Below are 20,792 nucleotides of genomic sequence, written 5' to 3'. Positions count from 1 at the left end.
TGTCAGTTATAATCCCCCCATTAATACTACTCTGCCTTTGCTACACACTCGCCTAATTTCTGCCTTTATACAATCTAGTGCCTCAGAACTGCCACCAGGGGGTCGATACACAACACCCATTTCAGTTTTAGATTTTTTTCTTCCTCAGTTCCACTCCTATGGTCTCCACTGGATGCTTTCCCCTCATTGTTTCCCCCCTCACCATTAGAACATAGAACGATACAGCGCAGTACAGGCCCTTCGGCCCACAATGTTGTACCGACATGGGAAGTCAAAAAACAAAAGCCATCTAACCTACACTATGCCATTATCATCCATATGCTTATCCAATAAACTTTTAAATGCCCTCAATGTTGGCGAGTTCACTACTGTTGCAGGTAGGGCATTCCACGGCCTCACCACTCTTTGCGTAAAGAACCTACCTCTGACCTCTGTCCTATATCTATTACCCCTCAGTTTAAAGCTATGTCCCCTCGTGCCAGCCATTTCCATCCGCGGGAGAAGGCTCTCACTGTCCACCCTATCTAACCCCCTGATCATTTTGTATGCCTCTATTAAGTCTCCTCTTAACCTTATTCTCTCCAACGAAAACAACCTCAAGTCCATCAGCCTTTCCTCATAAGATTTTCCCTCCATACCAGGCAACATCCTGGTAAATCTCCTCTGCACCCTCTCCAAAGCCTCCACGTCCTTCCGATAATGCGGTGACCAGAACTGTACACAATACTCCAAATGAAGCCGTACCAGAGTTTTGTACAGCTGCAACATGACCTCCTGACTCCGGAACTCAATCCCTCTACCAATAAAGGCCAACACTCCATAGGCCTTCTTCACAACCCTATCAACCTGGGTGGCAACTTTCAGGGATCTATGTACATGGACACCTAGATCCCTCTGCTCATCCACACTTCCAAGAACTTTACCATGAGCCAAATATTCCGCATTCCTGTTATTCCTTCCAAAGTGAATCACCTCACACTTCTCTACATTAAACTCCATTTGCCACCTCTCAGCCCAGCTCTGCAGCTTATCTATGTCCCTCTGTAACCTGCTACTTCCTTCCACACTGTTGACAACACCACCGACTTTAGTGTCGTCTGCAAATTTACTCACCCAACCTCTAGGTCATTGATAAAAATGACAAACAGCAACGGCCCCAGAACAGATCCTTGTGGTACGCCACTTGTAACTGAACTCCATTCTGAACATTTCCCATCAACCACCACCCTCTGTCTTCTTTCAGCGAGCCAATTTCTGATCCACATCTCTAAATCACCCTCAATCCCCAGCCTCCGTATTTTCTGCAATAGCCTACCGTGGGGAACCTTATCAAACGCTTTGCTGAAATCCATATACACCACATCAACTGCTCTACCCTCGTCTACCTGTTCAGTCACCTTCTCAAAGAACTCGATAAGGGTTGTGAGGCATGACCTACCCTTCACAAAGCCATGCTGACTATCCCTGATCATATTATTCCTATCTAGATGATTATAAATCTTGTCTCTTATAATCCCCTCCAAGACTTTACCCACTACAGACGTGAGGCTCACTGGTCTATAGTTGCCGGGGTTGTCCCTACTCCCCTTTTTGAACAAAGGGACCACATTTGCTATCCTCCAGTCCTCTGGCACTATTCCTGTAGCCAATGATGACATAAAAATCAAAGCCAAAGGCTCAGCAATCTCTTCCCTGGCTACAGAGGCCCAGAAAGAGCCCCAGTTATCCAGAAATCTGAATCCCTCCCGCCTGCACCATCCCTGTAGCCACGTGTTTAATTGCTCTCTCTCCCTATTCCTCATCTCATTATCACGTGGCACAGGCAACAACCCAGAGATAACAACTCTGTTTGTTCTAGTTCTGAGCTTCCATCCTAGCTCCCTGAAAGCCTGCCTGACATCCTTGTCCCCTTTCCTACCTATGTCGTTAGTGCCAATGTGGACCACGACTTGGAGCTGCTCCCCCTCCCCCTTAAGGACCCGGAAAACACGATCCGAGACATTGAGGTGATAGTATTTCTGATCAGTAAGGCTGATCCACCCCCTCTGCCATATTCTCTGTCCCTCCTGTCAACTTTATAACCGGTATATTTAGTTCCCAGACCTGACCATCCTGCAGCCAAGTCTCTGTAATAGCGACAACATCATAATCTTCAACTTGCATTTGCGCCTGCAGCTCATCTAGTTTATTCCTTACACTCCGTGTATTTGTCTACAGAACTCTTAATCAGGCTGTTCCCCCTGACCGCTCGCTCAGCACTGCTTCTTTGTTATTTGCTTCTTTGTTATTTGCTTCTTTGTTATTTGCTTCTTTGTTATTTGCTTCTTTGTTATTTGCTTCTTTGTTATTTACTTGTTTGTTATTTGCTTGTTTGTTACTTTTCACTTTTGCTTTAACCAGTATACTACTTGTAGTTTTGCCATTAGCTGTTAGGTTCTTCTGCCCTGCTACTTGTTTTTGCAACTGTATTGGGTTCCCCTGAGGCCTTCCCCTCCCCCACCATTTGTTAGTTTAAAGTCCTTCTGACCTCCCTATTTATCCTTTCCACGAGGACACTGGTCCCAGATCGGTTCAGGTGGAGACCGTCCCAACGGTACAGATCCCTCCTGTCCCAATACTGATGCCAGTGCCCCATGAAATGGAACCCCTCTTTCCGGCACCACTCCTTTAGCCACGTGTTTACTTCCCTAATTTTCTCATCCCTATGCCAGTTTACACATGGCTCGGTAATAATCCAGAGATTATAGCCCTTGAGAACCTGTTCTTTAATTTTGTTCCTAGTTCCTGATATTCCCGAAACAGGTCCTCTTTCCGAGTCTTGCCAATGTTGTTTGTCCCAATGTGGACCACAGCAACTGGATCCACCCCCTCCCTCTCCAATATCCTTTCAAGCCGGTTAGAGATGCCCCTCACCCTGGCACCAGGCAGGCAACATACCATGTGGGACTCTCGGTCCTGTTTCCAAAGGATGTTGGCAGCTCCCCTAATTATAGAATCCCTGACAACTACCACTTATCATTTTGCTCCCCCGCTTGAATGGACTCTTGTACCAGGGTGCAGTGGTCAGCCAGCTCACCCTTCCTACAGTCTCTGCTCTGAAACTCCGTCCCTCCGAGTCCACTCCCTGGAGACAAGGCTGCGAATCCCGTACCAGCCTCCCCGAACAGGCGCCGGAATGTGGCGACTAGGGGCTTTTCACAGTAACTTCATTGAAGCCTACTTGTGACAATAAGCAATTAAAAATTTTTTTTAAAGGTTTTTGTACTCGCAGCTCGAAAACTCCATCCCTCTGGGTCTGCTCTCTGGAGCCTAGGCCGCAAATTCCCCCCGTATGATTTTTATACTTACTGCTCCAATGCTCGGCCCTTCTGAGTCCACTCCCTGGAGACTAGGTATGGGGAACGAGAAAGGAAAGAATGTTCTATAGAAACTAGAATTTCTGTTCTGAATTTCTATCCTGTACTGACAGTGATGACTTTTGTAAACTCCTTTTACAGGAGATTAGAAGAGGAGGAATTACAGACAGGAATCTCAAAAGTCACATCTCGGTCTGACAGAGCCACTCGATCCATTGGGATCTGAATATCATCAGCCTTTCAAACCAAAAGAAGAAATGTTTGCCCGACCTGTCGGCAGCAAAAGATTTTAACCATCAATGTGACTGGAAAAACACCGAGACACACACACCCGAGTGAGAGTGTTCCAGGGGACTGACTGTGGGAAGAGCTTTAACCAGTTACACAGCCTAAAAAAAATCACGCCATTTACAGCGGAGAGAGACCGTACACGTGTTCTGTGTGTGGACGAGGCTTCAACTGATTGTCCGACCTGGAGAGACAAGAGGAGACCCAAAACATGGAGAAACCGTGGAAATGTGGGGACTGTGGGAAGGGATTCACATCCCCATCTGTGCTGGAAGTTCACCGACGCAGTCACACTGGGGAGAGGCCGTTCATCTGCTCTGTGTGTAGGAAGGGATTCACTCAGTTTTCCCACCTGCACACACACCAGCGAGTTCACACTGGAGAGAAGCCATTCACCTGCTCTCAGTGTGAGAAGGGATTCAGTCAGTTATCCGACCTGCGGGCACACCAGCGAGTTCACACTGGGGAGAGGCCATTCACCTGCTCTCGCTGTGGGAAGAGATTCACTCGGTTATCCGACCTGAATAAACACCACCGCGTTCACACTGGGGAGAAACAGTTCACCTGCTCTGTGTGTGGGAAGGGATTCCGTGAGTTATCCAGCCTGAGGTCACACCAGCGAGTTCACACTGGGGAGAAGCCGTTCACCTGTTCTCAGTGTGAGAAGGAATTCGCTCGGTTAGACAACCTACGGACACACCAGCGAATTCACACTGGGGAGAAGCCATTCACCTGCCCTCAGTGTGGGAAGGGATTCAGTGAGTTATCCAGCCTGCGGAGACACCAGCGAGTTCACACCGGGGAGAAGCCGTTCACCTGTTCTCAGTGTGGGAACGGATTCAGTCGGTTATCCCAACTGAGGGTTCACGGACGAATTCACACTGGGGATAGGCCGTTTTCCTGCTCTCAGTGTGGGAAGGGATTCAGTGATCCATCCCACCTCCTGAAACACCAGCAAATTCACACTGGGGAGAGGCCATTCACCTGCCCACAATGTGGGAAAGCATTCACTCGGTTATTTACCCTGCAGTCACACCAGCGAGTTCACACTGGGGAGAGGCCGTTCACCTGCTCTCAGTGTGGGAAGGGATTCACTCAGTTATCCAGCCTGAACTCTCATCAGAGAATTCATACTGGGGAGAGGCCGTTCACTTGCTCTCAATGTGGGAAGGGATTTTGTGATTCATCGCACCTGCTAAGACACCAACAAGTTCACAAGTGATTATAGGGGTTGGATTCTGCTGTTATTGTTTCTGCTCTCAATTATGCCCAGGACTGCATTTTGTTCATTCTGACAGTTGGTCAATGGGGATGATCGGAGGGTTTTTTCTGCTGGACTGGCTGGTCTCGGGACTTTGCCTGCAGCGGCTAAAGCTCTTTGAGCCTTGTTGCGAATACCTGGTTCTAAATTTCACAAGGATCACAGAGTGAAAGAGTGCCTGGAGGTTTGAAGATATTTAGTTCCCATTTCTGTTTGGAACCCCCAAAGCATGCCACGTTGCCATGAAGATGGGCTGTGGTGGTTACAGGTTTTTAAACAAAAATTATCTGCGTATTTCCTCACCTCAGGGTATGAGGGGCAAGTTGTCTGAGGTGGTCTGGGAAACTGATGGGAGCCAGGGAATAGCTAATATTTAAGGAATTATGTGCATATTTACCAGGGGGTCAGTTAGCTCAGTTGGCTGGACGGCTGGTTCATGATGCAGGGCGACTCCAGCAAGAGACCGGCTTAAGTTATCAATAAAGGCCCCGCTTTCTCAACATTGACCCTCATTTGAGGTGTGGTGACCCTCAGGTTAAATCACCACGAGTCAGCTCTCTCTCTCTCAAAGGTGAGACCAGCCAATGGGTCACTGGGACTCTGGTGACTTTCATTTCACATTTATACAAGATATATAGATTCCTTTAAGGATCAGTAATCCAACAGGAAAAGTGATCCAATTGTGGGTAACAAGAAAAGTTAAAGATTCCATTAGATCAAAGGAGAGGCTCATAAAGTGGCCAAAATAGTAGTGAGCCTGAGGATTGGGAACTTGTTTTAGAATTCAGCAAAGGAGGACCAAGAAACTGATAAAGAGAAAATAGAATATGAGAGCAAACTGGCGAGAAACGTAAAAAACGACTGGAGAAGCTCCAATAGGAATGTGAAAAGGAAAAGATTAACAAAGACCAATGTGGGTCCATTCCAGGCAGAGACAGGAGAGTTTATAATGGGGAATGAGGAAATGGCAGAGAAACTGAACAATGTGTGTCTGTCTTCACGGTGGAAGATAAAGAAATCGTCCCCAACACATGAGAGAACCAAGGGACCAGTGAGCACGAGGAACTGAAAGAGATTAGTATTAGTGAGAAAGTAGTACTGGAGAAATTAATGTGGTTGAAAGTTAATAAATCCCCAAAAGCTGCTGCTCTACATCCCAGAGTGTCGAAAGAGGCGGCTGGAGAGATAGTGGATACATTGGTGATCATCTTTCACAATTCTATAGATTCTGGAATGGTTCCTGCAGATTGGAAGGTCGTAAATATAACTCCAATATTTAAGAAGGGAGAGAGAAAACGGAACCACAGACCCATTAGCCTGACATCAGTAGGATGGAAAATGCTACAATCTATTATAAAGGATGTGATAACATACGAATTAGGAGAAGGAGTTGGCCACTCGGCCCCTCGAGCCTGCTCCACCATTCAGTAAGTTCCCGGCTGATCTGATTGTAACCTCAACTCCACATTCCCGCCGACCCCACGATAACTTTTCACCCCCTTGCTTATCAAAATCTATCCAGCGCCGCCTTCAAAATATTCAAAAGGCTTCCACTGCCCTTTGAGGAAGAGAGTTCCAAAGACTCACAACCCTCTGAGAGAAAAAATTCTCCTCAGCCTGAAATGGACAAGTTATTACTTTTAAAGTGTCTCACCAATGTCCTTTATAACTGAAGCATGACCTCCCTAATTTTGTATTGAATTCCCCTCACAATAAACAATAACATTCTAGCTTTCCTAATTACTTGCTGTACATGTGATATGATTCATGCTGTTGGACACCCAGCTTCCTCTGAATCTGACCATTTCGATAATAAGCTTTTTGTTCTTTCTGCCAAAATGAACAAGTTTACATTTTCCCACATTATTCTCCATTTGGCAGATCAGTTCCCACCCACTTAACCTATCTATATCACTTGGTAGTCCCCTTATGTCCTCTTCACAACTTACTTTCCTACCTATCTTTGTATCATTGGAACATAGGAGCAGGAGTTGGCCATTCAGCCCATCAAGCCTGCTCCACCATTCAATATGACCATGGCTGATCATCCACTTCAATGACTTTTCCCCCCACACTATCATCCCCATATAATAATAATCTTTATCATTGTCACAAGTAGGCTTACATTAACACTGCAATAAAGTTACTGTGAAAGTCCCCTAGTGGCCACACTCCGGCACCTGTTCGGGTACACAGAGGGAGAATCAGAATGTCCAATTCAATGAGCAGCATGACTTTCGGAACTTGTGGGAGGAAACCGGAGCACCGGGAGGAAATCCACGCAGACACGGGGAGAACGTGCAGACTCCACACAGTTGAACATAACCTGCCTGCTTTTTTATTATATCCCTCTAGAATGGAACCCTATAAATGGGCCACACTTTCGGAAAGATGTGAGGTTCTCAGACAGGGTACAGAGGACATTGACAAAAATGGCACCAGGGACAAGGGACTTGTTGGAGAGACTGGAGCAGCTGAAATTTCTCACTTTAGATCAGACAGGCATTAGAGTGCAGAATGGGGTCATTCTGCCCATTGAGTCCATGCCGACACTAGAATCAAACCATTCCCCCGTTATATCCCCATAACCCTGTTGGTTTATTTCCCTCAAGTGGCCATCCAATTTCCTTTTGGAAACTTTCCATCATCTCAGTTTCTACCCCCGTGATAGGAAGTGGGTTCCAGGTATTTACCACTTTCTACAAATGTTAACAAAGCTCAGAGAGCACATCATTCCCATGCTGGCTCTTTGAGTGAACTATCTAATTAGTCCCATTGCCCAGCAAGTTTCTTTTCCTCCAGAATCTGTCCAGTTGCCTTTTGAAAGTTCCAGTTGAATTTACTTCCTGCACCTTTGTCAGGCAGTGAACCCCAAATCACAACAACTTCTGCTTTAAAATAAATCATTTCCCGCTGTCCAGCTTCTATGAAATGGAGTGAAAGACACGGTAATGACACAAATATAAGACCCAATCTTTATTAGTTATCATCATGAGTGGACCAGGTGTGATATATCCAAAGACCTGTCCCACTCGGGTTATTCTCTCTTCCAACCTCTTCCATCGGGCAGGGGATACAAAAGTCTGAGAACACGCATTAACAGATTCAAAAACAGCTTCTTCCCCACTGTTACCAGAGTTCTGGATTGAACTGATCTCTTCACACATCTTCTCTCCTGAGTAGTACTACACTCCGTATGCTCACCCAATGCCTGTGTCTATGTATTTACATTGTGTATTTATGTATGTCCTCTGCGTTTTCCTGTAAGGAATTATCTGTCTGGATTGTACACTTCACTGCACCTTGGTACACGTGACGATAAATCAAATCAAAATATCCAAGTTTGGGGACTATTTCTAAAAAGAAATTACATTTCCATAGCACCTTCCATGACCACAGGATCTCCTAAAGTGTTTTACAGCCAATGAAGTACTTGTGAAATGTTGTCACTGTTGTTGTGGCAGAAACGGTAGGTATGTCTCAGAAATAAAATTTAGTTTTCCAAAATAATAATAATCTTTATTATTGTCATAAGTAGGCTTACATTAACACTGCAATGAAGTTACTGTGAAAATCCGCCAAGCACCTGGAGGAAACCCATGCAGACACAGGGAGACTGTGCATACTCCACACAGACAGTGACCCAAGCCGGGAATCGAACCTGGGACCCTGACAGTGCTAGCCACTGTGCTATGGTGAAATCAATCACTGTTCAAAGTAACAAGGTTAAGGAAGCCATGTCAAGCTCTTAACATGTGATGATCTTCAGTTTAGACATTAATATTCTAAAACCTAAATGTTTCTACAAACTGCAAAGCTCATCAAACTTGATAAAACTGAGAAATTCTTCTGTAACTTTGATAAGCTACATCCACTTCTGCCAAAATCTGGCACAAGGATAAGGCTGTTTATTCAATCTGATCAGGATGAGGCCGCCAAAATTTCCCGCGACGCCGGTCCGACGCCCTCCCGTGATTCTCCCAAGCGGCGGGAACGGCCCCGTCGAGTTCTGCAGGCCGGAGAATCGCCGGAGACACCCAAAATGGCGATTCTCCGGCACCTCCGCTATTCTCAGGCCCGGATGGGCCGAGCGGCCAGACCAAAACGTCGTGTTCCCCCCGGCGCCGTCCACACCTGGTCGCTGCCGTCGGGAACAGCGCGGGAATGCTGGGGGGGGAGGGGGGATCCTGCACCGGGGGGGTACCTCAAATGTGGGATGGCCCACGATCGGTGCCCACCGATCGTCGGGCCGTCCTCTCTGAAGGAGCACCTCCTTCCTTCTGCGGCCCCGCAAGATCCATCCACCATCTTTTTGCGGGGCGGACTCGGAGAGGACGGCAACCACGCATGCGCGGGTGACGCCAGTTATACGGCACCGGCCGTGTCATGTATGCAGCGCCGCCTTTACGCGGCGACAAGGCCTGGCGCATGTAGATGATGCGGCCCCGATCCTAGCCCATTATCGGGCCTTGAATCGGTCGGGATAAGGGCCGTTTCGCGCCGTCGTGAACCTCGACGGCGTGGGCACTTCGGCGCGGGAGTGGAGAATCCCGCCCATTGTCTTCCTCAAATTGTCTTTTTGAATACTGTTTTGTCTTTCCCAAATGTATTAAAGATTCCTTTATTAATTAGCTACCAATCAGTAACATATGATTGAATAAGTAGTGAGCCTTAAGTGATTTACAATGAACAAATCTGTAGTTATGGTAAAATACTGAGTTTTATTTTCTGTAAAAATGTAAAAGCTTAATTGTTGTGTATGTAAAAAATGTGCAATGAAGATAAATGTACTGGCAAGAGAGACCTTCAAACTCTGATTAGCCTCAACATTTGAAACTGTGTGAATAAGGGATTGTATAGAATCAGATAAAGGGATAGTATGAAACAGTTCTTTTGTATTCCTGTCTGAGATAGTGAGAGGTGGTGTCAGTAATTGGGGATCCAATTACATTAATCTAGTGACCAAATTGACCAATTGTCCTGTTACAACAGGCCCAACTTTGACGTGAGGTAAAGGTCACTTTGGGGATAAAAGTAGAGTTTCCAGAGGTTTTCCTTGTTGGCCAAATACTCCCGAGGCCGAGTTCCAAGGAAATTACTGTCAAAGAACGAGCCAGAGAGGGTTACACTTCTACAGTCCAATCACTTGTGGAAAGGTGTAAAAGTCAATGTCTTAAAGTTTAGTAAACCTTTTTCATCTAATAAACTTCTTTTTAAAATGTGCTCTCTTGAGAATCTGCCTTTGCCTTAATTGGTTAAAGTCTAGACAGAACCTAAGTGAATTTATAAATGGTAAGTTGTGGGTGGCTGAAATCAATTAAATTACAAATAACATGATCAGGAAAAATGAAAATGTTGTCCTCCGGTCTCTGGACTGGGACATGAACCCACAACCTTCTGACTGAGAGGTGAGAGAGCTGCCCACTGAGCCACAGCTGACACTATAGACAATAGAAAGTTAGAAAGGGAAAGTTTCCCTTTAAAACCCCCATCACTTTCCTCTCAATGATGTCCTCCCTCAGTCTCCTCTGCTCCAAGGAAAACAATCCCAGTCTATCCAATCTCTCTTCATAGCTAAAACTCTCCAGCCCAGGAAACATCCTGGTAAATCTCTTCTGCACCCTTTCCAGTGCGATCACATCCCTCCTATAATGTGGTTTCCAGAACTGCACACAATACTCTAGCTGTGGCCTAACCAACATTTTATATATTTCCATCATAACCTCCCTGCTATTAAACTCTATGCCTTGGCTAATAAAGGCAAGTATACCATATGCCTTAACCACTGTATCCACTTGCCCTGCTACCTTAAGGGACTAGTGTACATGCACACCAAGGTCTCTCTGATCTTGGTGCTTCCCAGGGTGCTGACATTTATCATGTATTCCCTTGCCTTATTTGTCCTGCACGTCTGTACCTTCCTGCAATCTAAGTCTATCCTCCTCACTATTTACCACCCCACCAATTTTCGTATCATCTGCGAACTTACTGATCAACCCCCCTACATTCATGTCTAAATCATTTATATAAACCACAAACAGCAAGGGCCCTAACAATGATCCCTGTGGGACCCCACTGGAAAGGCTTCCAGTCAGAAAACACTCCTCGACCATCACCCTCTGCTTCCTACCACTCTGCCAATTCTGGATCCAATTTGCTAAGTTTCCTTGGATCCCATTGGTTCTCACCCTCGCTATCAATCTCTCATGTGGGACCTTATCAAAAGCTTTGGTGAAGTCCAAATCAACGATGTCACATGCATTTCCCTCATCCACAGACCTGGTCACTTCTTCGAAAAATTCAATCAAGTTGGTCAGACATGACCTGCCCTGAACAAAACCGTGCTGACTGTTGTCGATTAATCCCTGCCCCTACAAATGCAGATTAATTTTGTCCCTCAGAATTTCTTCCAATAGTTTCCCCACCACTGAGGTTAGACGTCGCCTGTAGTTTCCTGGTGTATCCCTTCCTCCTTTCTTGAATAATGGTACCACATTGGCTATTCTCCAGTCCTCCTGCACCTCTCTTGTGGCCAGGGAGGAATTGAATATTATTGTCAGTGCCCCTGCTATTTCCTCCCTTGCCTCGCTCAACAGCCTGGGATACATTTCATCTGACCGTGGAGATTTGTCTACTTTTAAGCCTGTCAGACCACTCAGAACCTCCTCTCAGTCTATGTTAATCTCTTTAATTTAGTTATAGTCCTTATCCCTGATTTCTATACCCACATTGTCCCTCTCACGAGTGAACATCAACACAAAGTATTCATTTAGAAATCTACCCATTTCCTGTGGCTCCACACACAAATTACCATTGTGGTTCTTTTTTTTTAATTAAATATTTTATTGAAAATTTTTGGTCAACCAACACAGTACATTGTGCATCCTTTACACAATATTATAACAGCACAAATAACAATGACCTATTTTATAAACAAAAAATGAATAAATAATAAATAACAAAAATGAAAACTAGCCCTAATTGGCAACTGCCTTGTCACAAGTAACACTCTCCAAAAATATAATTTAACAGTCCCATATATAATTATCTGTAGCAACGACCTATACATACTATACAGTATATATTAACAACCCTGAGAGTCCTTCTGGTTCCTCCTCCCCCCCCCCCCCCCCCCCCCCCCCCGATCCTGGGCTGCTGCTGCTGCCTTCTTTTTCCCATTCCGTCTATCTATCTGCGAGGTATTCGACGAACGGTTGCCACCGCCTGGTGAACCCTTGAGCCGACCCCCTTAGGACGAACTTAATCCGCTCTAGCTTTATAAACCCCGCCATGTCATTTATCCAGGTCTCCACCCCCGGGGGCTTGGCTTCTTTCCACATTAGCAATATCCTGCGCCGGGCTACTAGGGACGCAAAGGCCAAACCATCGGCCTCTCTCGCCTCCTGCACTCCCGGCTCTTGTGCAACCCCAAATATAGCCAACCCCCAGCTTGGTTCGACCCGGACTCCTACTACTTTTGAAAGCACCTTTGTCACCCCCATCCAAAACCTCTGTAGTGCCGGGCATGACCAAAACATATGGGTATGATTCGCTGGGCTTCTCGAGCACCTCGCACACCTATCCTCCACCCCAAAAAATTTACTGAGCCGTGCTCCAGTCATATGTGCCCTGTGTAATACCTTAAACTGAATCAGGCTTAGCCTGGCACACGAGGACGACGAGTTTACCCTGCTTAGGGCATCTGCCCACAGCCCCTCCTCGATCTCCTCCCCCAGCTCTTCCCATTTCCCTTTTAGTTCATCTACCATAGTCTCCCCTTCGTCCCTCATTTCCCTATATATATCTGACACCTTACCATCCCCCACCCATGTCTTTGAGATCACTCTGTCCTGCACCTCTTGTGTCGGGAGCTGCGGGAATTCCCTCACCTGTTGCCTCGCAAAAGCCCTCAGTTGCATATACCTGAATGCATTCCCTTGGGGCAACCCATATTTCTCGGTCAGCGCTCCCAGATTCGCGAACTTCCCATCCACAAATAGATCTTTCAGTTGCGTTATTCCTGCTCTTTGCCACATTCCATATCCCCCATCCATTCCCCCCGGGGCAAACCTATGGTTGTTTCTTATCGGGGACCCCCTCAAGGCTCCAGTCTTTCCCCTATGCCGTCTCCACTGTCCCCAAATCTTCAGTGTAGCCACCACCACCGGGCTTGTGGTGTAGTTCCTCGGTGAGAACGGCAATGGGGCTGTCACCATAGCCTGTAGGCTAGTCCCCCTACAGGACGCCCTCTCTAATCTCTTCCACGCCGCTCCCTCCTCCTCTCCCATCCACTTACTCACCATTGAAATATTAGCGGTCCAATAATACTCACTTAGGCTCGGTAGTGCCAGCCCCCCCCCCCCCCTATCCCTGCTACGCTGTAAGAATCCCTTCCTCACTCTCGGGGTCTTCCCGGCCCAGACAAAACCCATGGTGCTCTTTTCAATCCTTTTAAAAAAAGCCTTTGTGATCACCACCGGGAGGCACTGAAACACAAAGAGGAATCTCGGGAGGACCACCATCTTAACCGCCTGCACCCTCCCTGCCATTGACAGGGATACCATATCCCATCTCTTGAAATCTTCCTCCATCTGTTCCACCAACCGCGTTAAATTTAACCTGTGCAATGTGCCCCAATTCTTAGCTATCTGGATCCCCAGGTAACGAAAGTCCCTTGTTACCTTCCTCAGCGGGAGGTCCTCTATTTCTCTACTCTGCTCCCCTGGATGCACCACAAACAACTCACTTTTCCCCATGTTCAATTTATACCCTGAAAAATCCCCAAACTCCCCAAGTATCCGCATTATTTCTGGCATCCCCTCCGCTGGGTCCGCCACGTATAGTAGCAAATCGTCCGCATACAAAGATACCCGGTGCTCTTCTCCTCCCCTAAGTACTCCCCTCCACTTCTTGGAACCCCTCAACGCTATCGCCAGGGGCTCAATTGCCAGTGCAAACAATAATGGGGACAGAGGGCATCCCTGCCTTGTCCCTCTATGGAGCCGAAAATATGCAGATCCCCGTCCATTCGTGACCACGCTCGCCACTGGGGCCCTATACAACAGCTGCACCCATCTAACATACCCCTCTCCAAAACCAAATCTCCTCAACACCTCCCACAAATAATCCCACTCCACTCTATCAAATGCTTTCTCGGCATCCATCGCCACTACTATCTCCGTTTCTCCCTCTGGTGGGGCCATCATCATTACCCCTAACAACCTCCGTATATTTGTGTTCAGCTGTCTCCCCTTCACAAACCCAGTTTGGTCCTCGTGGACCACCCCCGGGACACATTCCTCTATTCTCATTGCCATTACCTTGGCCAGGACCTTGGCATCTACATTTAGGAGGGAAATAGGTCTATAGGACCCGCATTGTAGCGGGTCCTTTTCCTTCTTTAAGAGAAGCGATATCGTTGCTTCAGACATAGTCGGGGGCAGTTGTCCCCTTTCCTTTGCCTCATTAAAGGTCCTCGTCAGTACCGGGGCGAGCAAGTCCACATATTTTCTATAGAATTCGACTGGGAATCCATCCGGTCCCGGGGCCTTTCCCGTCTGCATGCTCCTAATTCCTTTCACCACTTCTTCTACCTCGATCTGTGCTCCCAGTCCCACCCTTTCCTGCTCTTCCACCTTGGGAAATTCCAGCCGATCCAAGAAGCCCATCATTCTCTCCCTCCCATCCGGGGGTTGAGCTTCATATAATTTTTTATAAAATGTCTTGAACACTCCATTCACTCTCTCCGCTCCCCGCTCCATCTCTCCTTCCTCATCCCTCACTCCCCCTATTTCCCTCGCTGCTCCCCTTTTCCTCAATTGGTGTGCCAGCAACCTGCTCGCCTTCTCCCCATATTCGTACTGTACACCCTGTGCCTTCCTCCATTGTGCCTCTGCAGTGCCTGTAGTCAGCAAGTCAAATTCTACATGTAGCCTTTGCCTTTCCCTGTACAGTCCCTCCTCCGGTGCTTCCGCATATTGTCTGTCCACCCTCAACAGTTCTTGCAGCAACCGCTCCCGTTCCTTACTCTCCTGCTTCCCTTTATGTGCCCTTATTGATATCAGCTCCCCTCTAACCACCGCCTTCAACGCCTCCCAGACCACTCCCACCTGGACCTCCCCATTATCATTGAGTTCCAAGTACTTTTCAATGCACCCCCTCACCCTTAGACACACCCCCTCATCTGCCATTAGTCCCATGTCCATTCTCCAGGGTGGGCGCCCTCCTGTTTCCTCCCCTATCTCCAAGTCCACCCAGTGTGGAGCGTGATCCGAAATGGCTATAGCCGTATACTCCGTTCCCCTCACCTTCGGGATCAATGCCCTACCCAGCACAAAAAAGTCTATGCGCGAGTAGACTTTATGGACATAGGAGAAAAACGAGAACTCCTTACTCCTAGGTCTGCTAAATCTCCACGGGTCTACACCTCCCATCTGCTCCATAAAATCTTTCAGCACCTTGGCTGCTGCCGGCCTCCTTCCAGTCCTGGACTTCGACCTATCCAGCCCTGGTTCCAACACCGTATTAAAATCTCCCCCCATTATCAGCTTTCCCATCTCTAGGTCCGGAATGCGTCCTAGCATCCGCCTCATAAAATTGGCATCATCACAGTTCGGGGCATATACGTTTACCAAAACCACCGTCTCCCCCTGTAGTTTGCCACTCACCATCACGTATCTGCCCCCGTTATCCGCCACTATAGTCTTTGCCTCGAACATTACCCGCTTCCCCACTAATATAGCCACCCCCCTGTTTTTCGCATCTAGCCCCGAATGGAACACCTGCCCCACCCATCCTTTGCGTAGCCTAACCTGGTCTATCAGTTTCAGGTGCGTTTCCTGTAACATAACCACATCTGCCTTAAGTTTCTTAAGGTGTGCGAGTATCCATGCCCTCTTTATCGGCCCGTTCAGCCCTCTCACGTTCCACGTGATCAGCCGAGTTGGGGGGCTTCCTACCCCCTCCCCCCTTGTCGATTAGCCATCACCTTTTTCCAGCTCCTCACCCAGTTCCCACGCAGCTGTATCTCCCCCAGGCGGTGCCCCCCCACCCATCCTCTCCCATACCAGCTCCCCCCTCTCCCCAGCAGCAGCAACCCAGTAATTCCCCCCTCCCACCCCCCCCGCTAGATCCCCCGCTAGCGTAATTACTCCCCCCATGTTGCTCCCAGAAGTCAGCAAACTCTGGCTGACCTCGGCTTCCCCCCGTGACCTCGGCTCGCACCGTGCGACGCCCCCTCCTTCCTGCTTCTCTATTCCCGCCATGATTATCATAGTGCGGGAACCAAGCCCGCGCTTCTCCCTTGGCCCCGCCCCCAATGGCCAACGCCCCATCTCCTCCACCTCCCCACCTCCCCCCATCACCACCTGTGGGAGAGAGAAAAGTTACCAAATCGCAGGATTAGTACATAAAACCCCTCTTTGCCCCCCACATTCGCCCCACCACTTTGTTCGAACGTTCTTTTTAATAACCCGCTCATTCCAGTTTTTCTTCCACAATAAAAGTCCACGCTTCATCCGCCGTCTCAAAGTAGTGGCGCCTCCCTCGATATGTGACCCACAGTCTTGCCGGTTGCAGCATTCCAAATTTTATCTTCTTTTTATGAAGCACCGCCTTGGCCCGATTAAAGCTCGCCCTCCTTCTCGCCACCTCCGCACTCCAGTCTTGATAAACGCGGATCACCGCGTTCTCCCATTTACTGCTCCGAGTTTTCTTCGCCCATCTAAGGACCATTTCTCTATCCTTAAAACGGAGGAATCTCACCACTATGGCTCTGGGAATTTCTCCTGCTCTCGGTCCTCGCGCCATCACTCGGTATGCTCCCTCCACCTCCAACGGTCCTGCCGGGGCCTCCGCTCCCATTAACGAGTGCAGCATCGTGCTCACATATGCCCCGACGTCCGCTCCCTCCACACCTTCAGGAAGACCAAGAATCCTCAGGTTGTTCCTCCTTGCGTTGTTTTCCAGTGCCTCCAACCTTTCCACACATCGCTTCTGATGTGCCTCCTGCATCTCCGTCTTCACCACCAGGCCCTGTATATCGTCCTCATTCTCGGCTGCCTTTGCCTTCATGACCCGAAGCTCCCGCTCCTGGGTCTTTTGTTCCTCCTTTAGCCCTTCGATCGCCTGTAGTATCGGGGCCAACAGCTCTTTCTTCATTTCCTTTTTTATCTCTTCCACACAGCATTTCAAGAACTCTTGTTGTTCAGGGCCCCATGTTAAACTGCCACCTTCCGACGCCATCTTGGTTTTTGCTTGCCTTCCTTGCCGCTGTTCTAAAGGATCCACTGCAATCCGGCCACTTTCTCCTCCTTTTTTCATCCGTATCCAGGGGGGATTCCCTTCTGGTTTACCGCACAGTGTTTTTAGCCGTCAAAATTGCCGTTGGGGCTCCTATCAAGAGCCCAAAAGTCCGTTTCACAGGGAGCTGCCGAAACGTGCGACTCAGCTGGTCATCGCCGCACCCGGAAGTCCCATTGTGGTTCTTAATGGGGCCTACACTTTCCCTAGTTATTCTTGTACTTGTAAAACAACGTAAGATTATCCTTTACTTTACTTGCCAGTATCCTTTCATGACCCCTTTTTGCTCTCCTAATTTCCTTTTTAAGCTCCCTCTGGTTCCTTTGCCAATTACCTGAGAGGGACTCACTTTCTGTTGAAGAGCCTGTCAACCCCTCTCACCCACTTTTCCTAAAGTGCATCAATCTAATCATGAAAAGTCCAGCAAAATCAAATATTTTTATTATGTAGAACCCAGTTGATGAATACGGGAGTTTCCCAAAACCCATGAGGGTAGCTTGTAATACCGGGTCTTTGGTGTATATTTTCAATTTGGTAAACTGTGAGAAAAATATGTGAACCAGGGAGGAATAGCCCAGTCGTTGTGAGAACAATTCATAAAGAATATTTATTAACTTAAAAGAAAAAATACACATGACAAGGACTATTACACATAACACTTAATGTCACTGATGACAATACACACACAGTATGACATGATACCATCCCTTGGTTCCGAACTACCTACATTTGCTAAATTCTGAGATGCCCCTTTGTTCCTAACCAACATCCAATATTATATAACTGTCAGCTAAATCTGGCAGATAGTTACCATGCGCAGGTTATTTGCCAAGTTTGGGAAAATCATTTTCAGTTTCAGCAAAGGAGAAATCTGCTCCTTCTTTTCAGGAGATTGTTTCTGTAGCTAGGTGTGGCTGTGATGGTAGTTGTGTCTGTCCCATTCTTCAGTCATTGTGCTATGGATATATAATTCTTTCCTTTGACGTTATCCACCTTGTGGAGTCAGCTTTCAGCATATTTGTGTCAATTTCCTGACCTCTCCACTTTGAAGTTACCTCATCTACACCCCATTGTTTTCCTCTAGTCACATAGGTAAACACTTGCTTTTCTCACCGATGTGTTAATTCCCACCGCAAAATCTCTTCAGACAGTGTCCTTATCAACTCCCTGTTTTATTTTATCCCAATTTCTTGAAATCTTATTTCTCCCCAATTAACATTACTGATAAAGGTTTGTTATTGAAACAGAACATGGTTAAAAAAACAGAAAATGACTTGAGGATCAAAGACAACCAGAGTAAAATGATGTTCACAATGTTCTGGACCCAAATGGTTTCTCTTTTGTTGCCTCCTATTCTCCGTGAGGGTTCACAACTGACAAGTCACACAAACTACACAAGACTGATTTCACTGAAAGACTCTTTATTTGTACTAATCTGTCACTCAAACTTTAATCTCGATGAATGTCACACAGAATATTTTGTCACGGACTCTTTACCTCAATGAATGTTGCACAGACTCTTTACCTCAATGTCCGAATTAATGTGACTCAACTCACAAATCAAACTCAAGTATCACCCCAGCAGAACAGCTAGCCGGGCTCTTCTCCGGGGGTACCTCACTGATCTCTTCTGCAATGGTTGTTCCCAGGGTTTTCACTCCAGGTTTGTCGATCCTGAGTCTTTGGCTCCCTTTCCTTTATACCATTTCTTCCCCTTCTCGAATGTGTTCTGACTTATGTTTAAAACACTCTTGTAGCTGAGGTAATTCTTCTGTTTCATTATCCTGTGCTGCTTCCCATCTTAAAAGCCCTTTGCACCACAAAGGTCAGGTGACTCTCTTGCTCAGCAAATGTCTGAGGTTGCCTGGTTTCAATGTCCCTTTCTCCTTTTGGACACAAAGTTGCTATTTTTTGCTTAAGACCTTTCTTGTTCACCACGATATGTCTTGTGTCTGGACACCTGTGGTTTCCATCATTGGGCTCTTTTTATTGTGGTACTGGACCAAATTTCCCATCGTGCAATGGGTTCAGCTACACTTTAATTCATCTGTAGCCTGTTCCCTGCCCTCTTTGTGGAACACCTCCGCTCAGTCCACAAGCATGACCCTGACCTTCCGCTTGCTGCTATTAGAATTCATCACCTTGCTCTCAGGCTCACATTTCTGTCCTCGGCCTGCTGCAATGTTCCGGAGAAGCCCAACATAAGCTGGACGAACAGCCCCGGGGGAAAACACATTACTATCTGGGATAAAATAAATGCCCTTCATCAGCTTTTGTGGATCATTTTAGGGAAATGTGCTCCCCCAAGCTCAAAGAGCATCAGCCACCTGGAAACAAAGTTGTGAGACCGACCAATCCAGCAGAAAGAAACCCTCCAACCCTCCCATTTCACCAAGTGCCAGAATGAACATGGTTCAGTCCTCGATGTGATTAACAGCAGCAATAACAGCAGAATCCAACCCCTTGTGTATCGCTGGTGTCTCCGCAGTGTGGATGATGCTTGAAACCTCTTTGTGCAGTGAGAGCAGCTGAACGGCCTCTCCTCAGTGTGAATGCGCTGGTGGACCATCAATACCTGAGAGCTTTTGAAATCCCTCCCGCAGTCAGAGCATTTAAAGGGTCTCTCATTGGTGTGAGTGACAATGTGTCTGACCAGGCTGGATGATTGAGTGAATCCCTTCCCACACGCAGAGCAGGTGAAAGGTCTCTTCCCTGTGTGAACTCGCTGGTGTCTCTGCAGGGCGAATAAGTGGGTGAATTCTTTCCCACACGCAGAGCAGGTGAACGGCTTCTCCCCGGTGTGAACTCGCTGGTGTGTCTGCAGGGTGGATAAATGAGTGACTCCCTTACCATACAAAGAGCAGGTGAACGGCCTCTCCCCGGTGTGAACTCGCTCGTGTGTCTGCAGGGTGGATGACTGAATGAAATTCTTCCCACACACAGAGCATCTGAACGGCTCCTCACCTGTGTGTATTCGCTGATGTGACAGCAGTCACAAGCAGTCACAAGAGGAGACTGTACAAGTGTACAGTCTCCTCTCGCTAACTGACTGAATCCCTTCCCACACTGAGAGCAGGTGAACGGCCTCGCCCCTGTGTGAAATCGCTAGTGTGTCCGCAGATGATGTAACTGAGTGAATCGTTTCCCACACCCAGTGCAGGTGAATGGCTTCTCCCCCTTGTGAACTCACTGGTATCGCCGCAGGCTGGGTGGATCACTGAATCCCTTTCCACGCTTCAAGCAGCTGAATGGCCTCGTCCCAGCGTGACTACGTTGATGAGTTTGCAGTGCAGATGGGTACCTAAATCCCTTCCCACAGTCTCCACATTTTCACCGTTTCGCCATGGTGCGGGTATCCATGTGTCTCTCAAGGCTAGACAATCAACTGAAGCCTTACAAGTGTACAGTCTCCTCTCGCTATGAATGGTGCAATGAATTTTCAGGCTGTGCGCACTCTCACTCAGGTATGTTTGTGTGTCTCGGTACTTTTCCCCTCAGGCTGATGGTTATAGTCTTCTGAAGTAGACAGAAGAGACAACCATTTGTCCATCTAGATTTAAAAGCTGTTAATATTCAGCACCCGATAA

The 20,792-nt window shown here is 47.5% G+C and overlaps 1 protein-coding gene across 9 annotated transcripts in view; it reads left to right on the top strand.

Annotated features, from left to right (window-relative positions):
- LOC140422014 (uncharacterized) overlaps positions 1 to 20,792 on the top strand; it is a 332,008-nt gene that overhangs the window by 13,835 nt on the left and 297,381 nt on the right. For 7 of the 9 annotated variants that reach the window (XM_072506978.1, XM_072506979.1, XM_072506977.1 and 4 more), the window contains one exon: positions 3,498 to 8,241. The exons of the other annotated variants lie outside the window; for them this stretch is intronic. In XM_072506978.1, coding sequence (XP_072363079.1) covers positions 3,856 to 4,866 — 1,011 coding nt within the window. In that variant the 5' untranslated portion in view covers positions 3,498 to 3,855 and the 3' untranslated portion in view covers positions 4,867 to 8,241. Of the gene's footprint in view, positions 1 to 3,497; positions 8,242 to 20,792 lie in introns of those variants that run through there. 9 annotated transcript variants of the gene reach the window in all.

This window comes from Scyliorhinus torazame, chromosome 5 (genome assembly GCF_047496885.1).
Source record: "Scyliorhinus torazame isolate Kashiwa2021f chromosome 5, sScyTor2.1, whole genome shotgun sequence".
Classification (NCBI taxonomy): domain Eukaryota; kingdom Metazoa; phylum Chordata; class Chondrichthyes; order Carcharhiniformes; family Scyliorhinidae; genus Scyliorhinus; species Scyliorhinus torazame.
The sequence above is the reverse complement of the archived record's forward strand: the minus strand, read 5'-3'. Positions and strand labels throughout refer to the sequence as shown.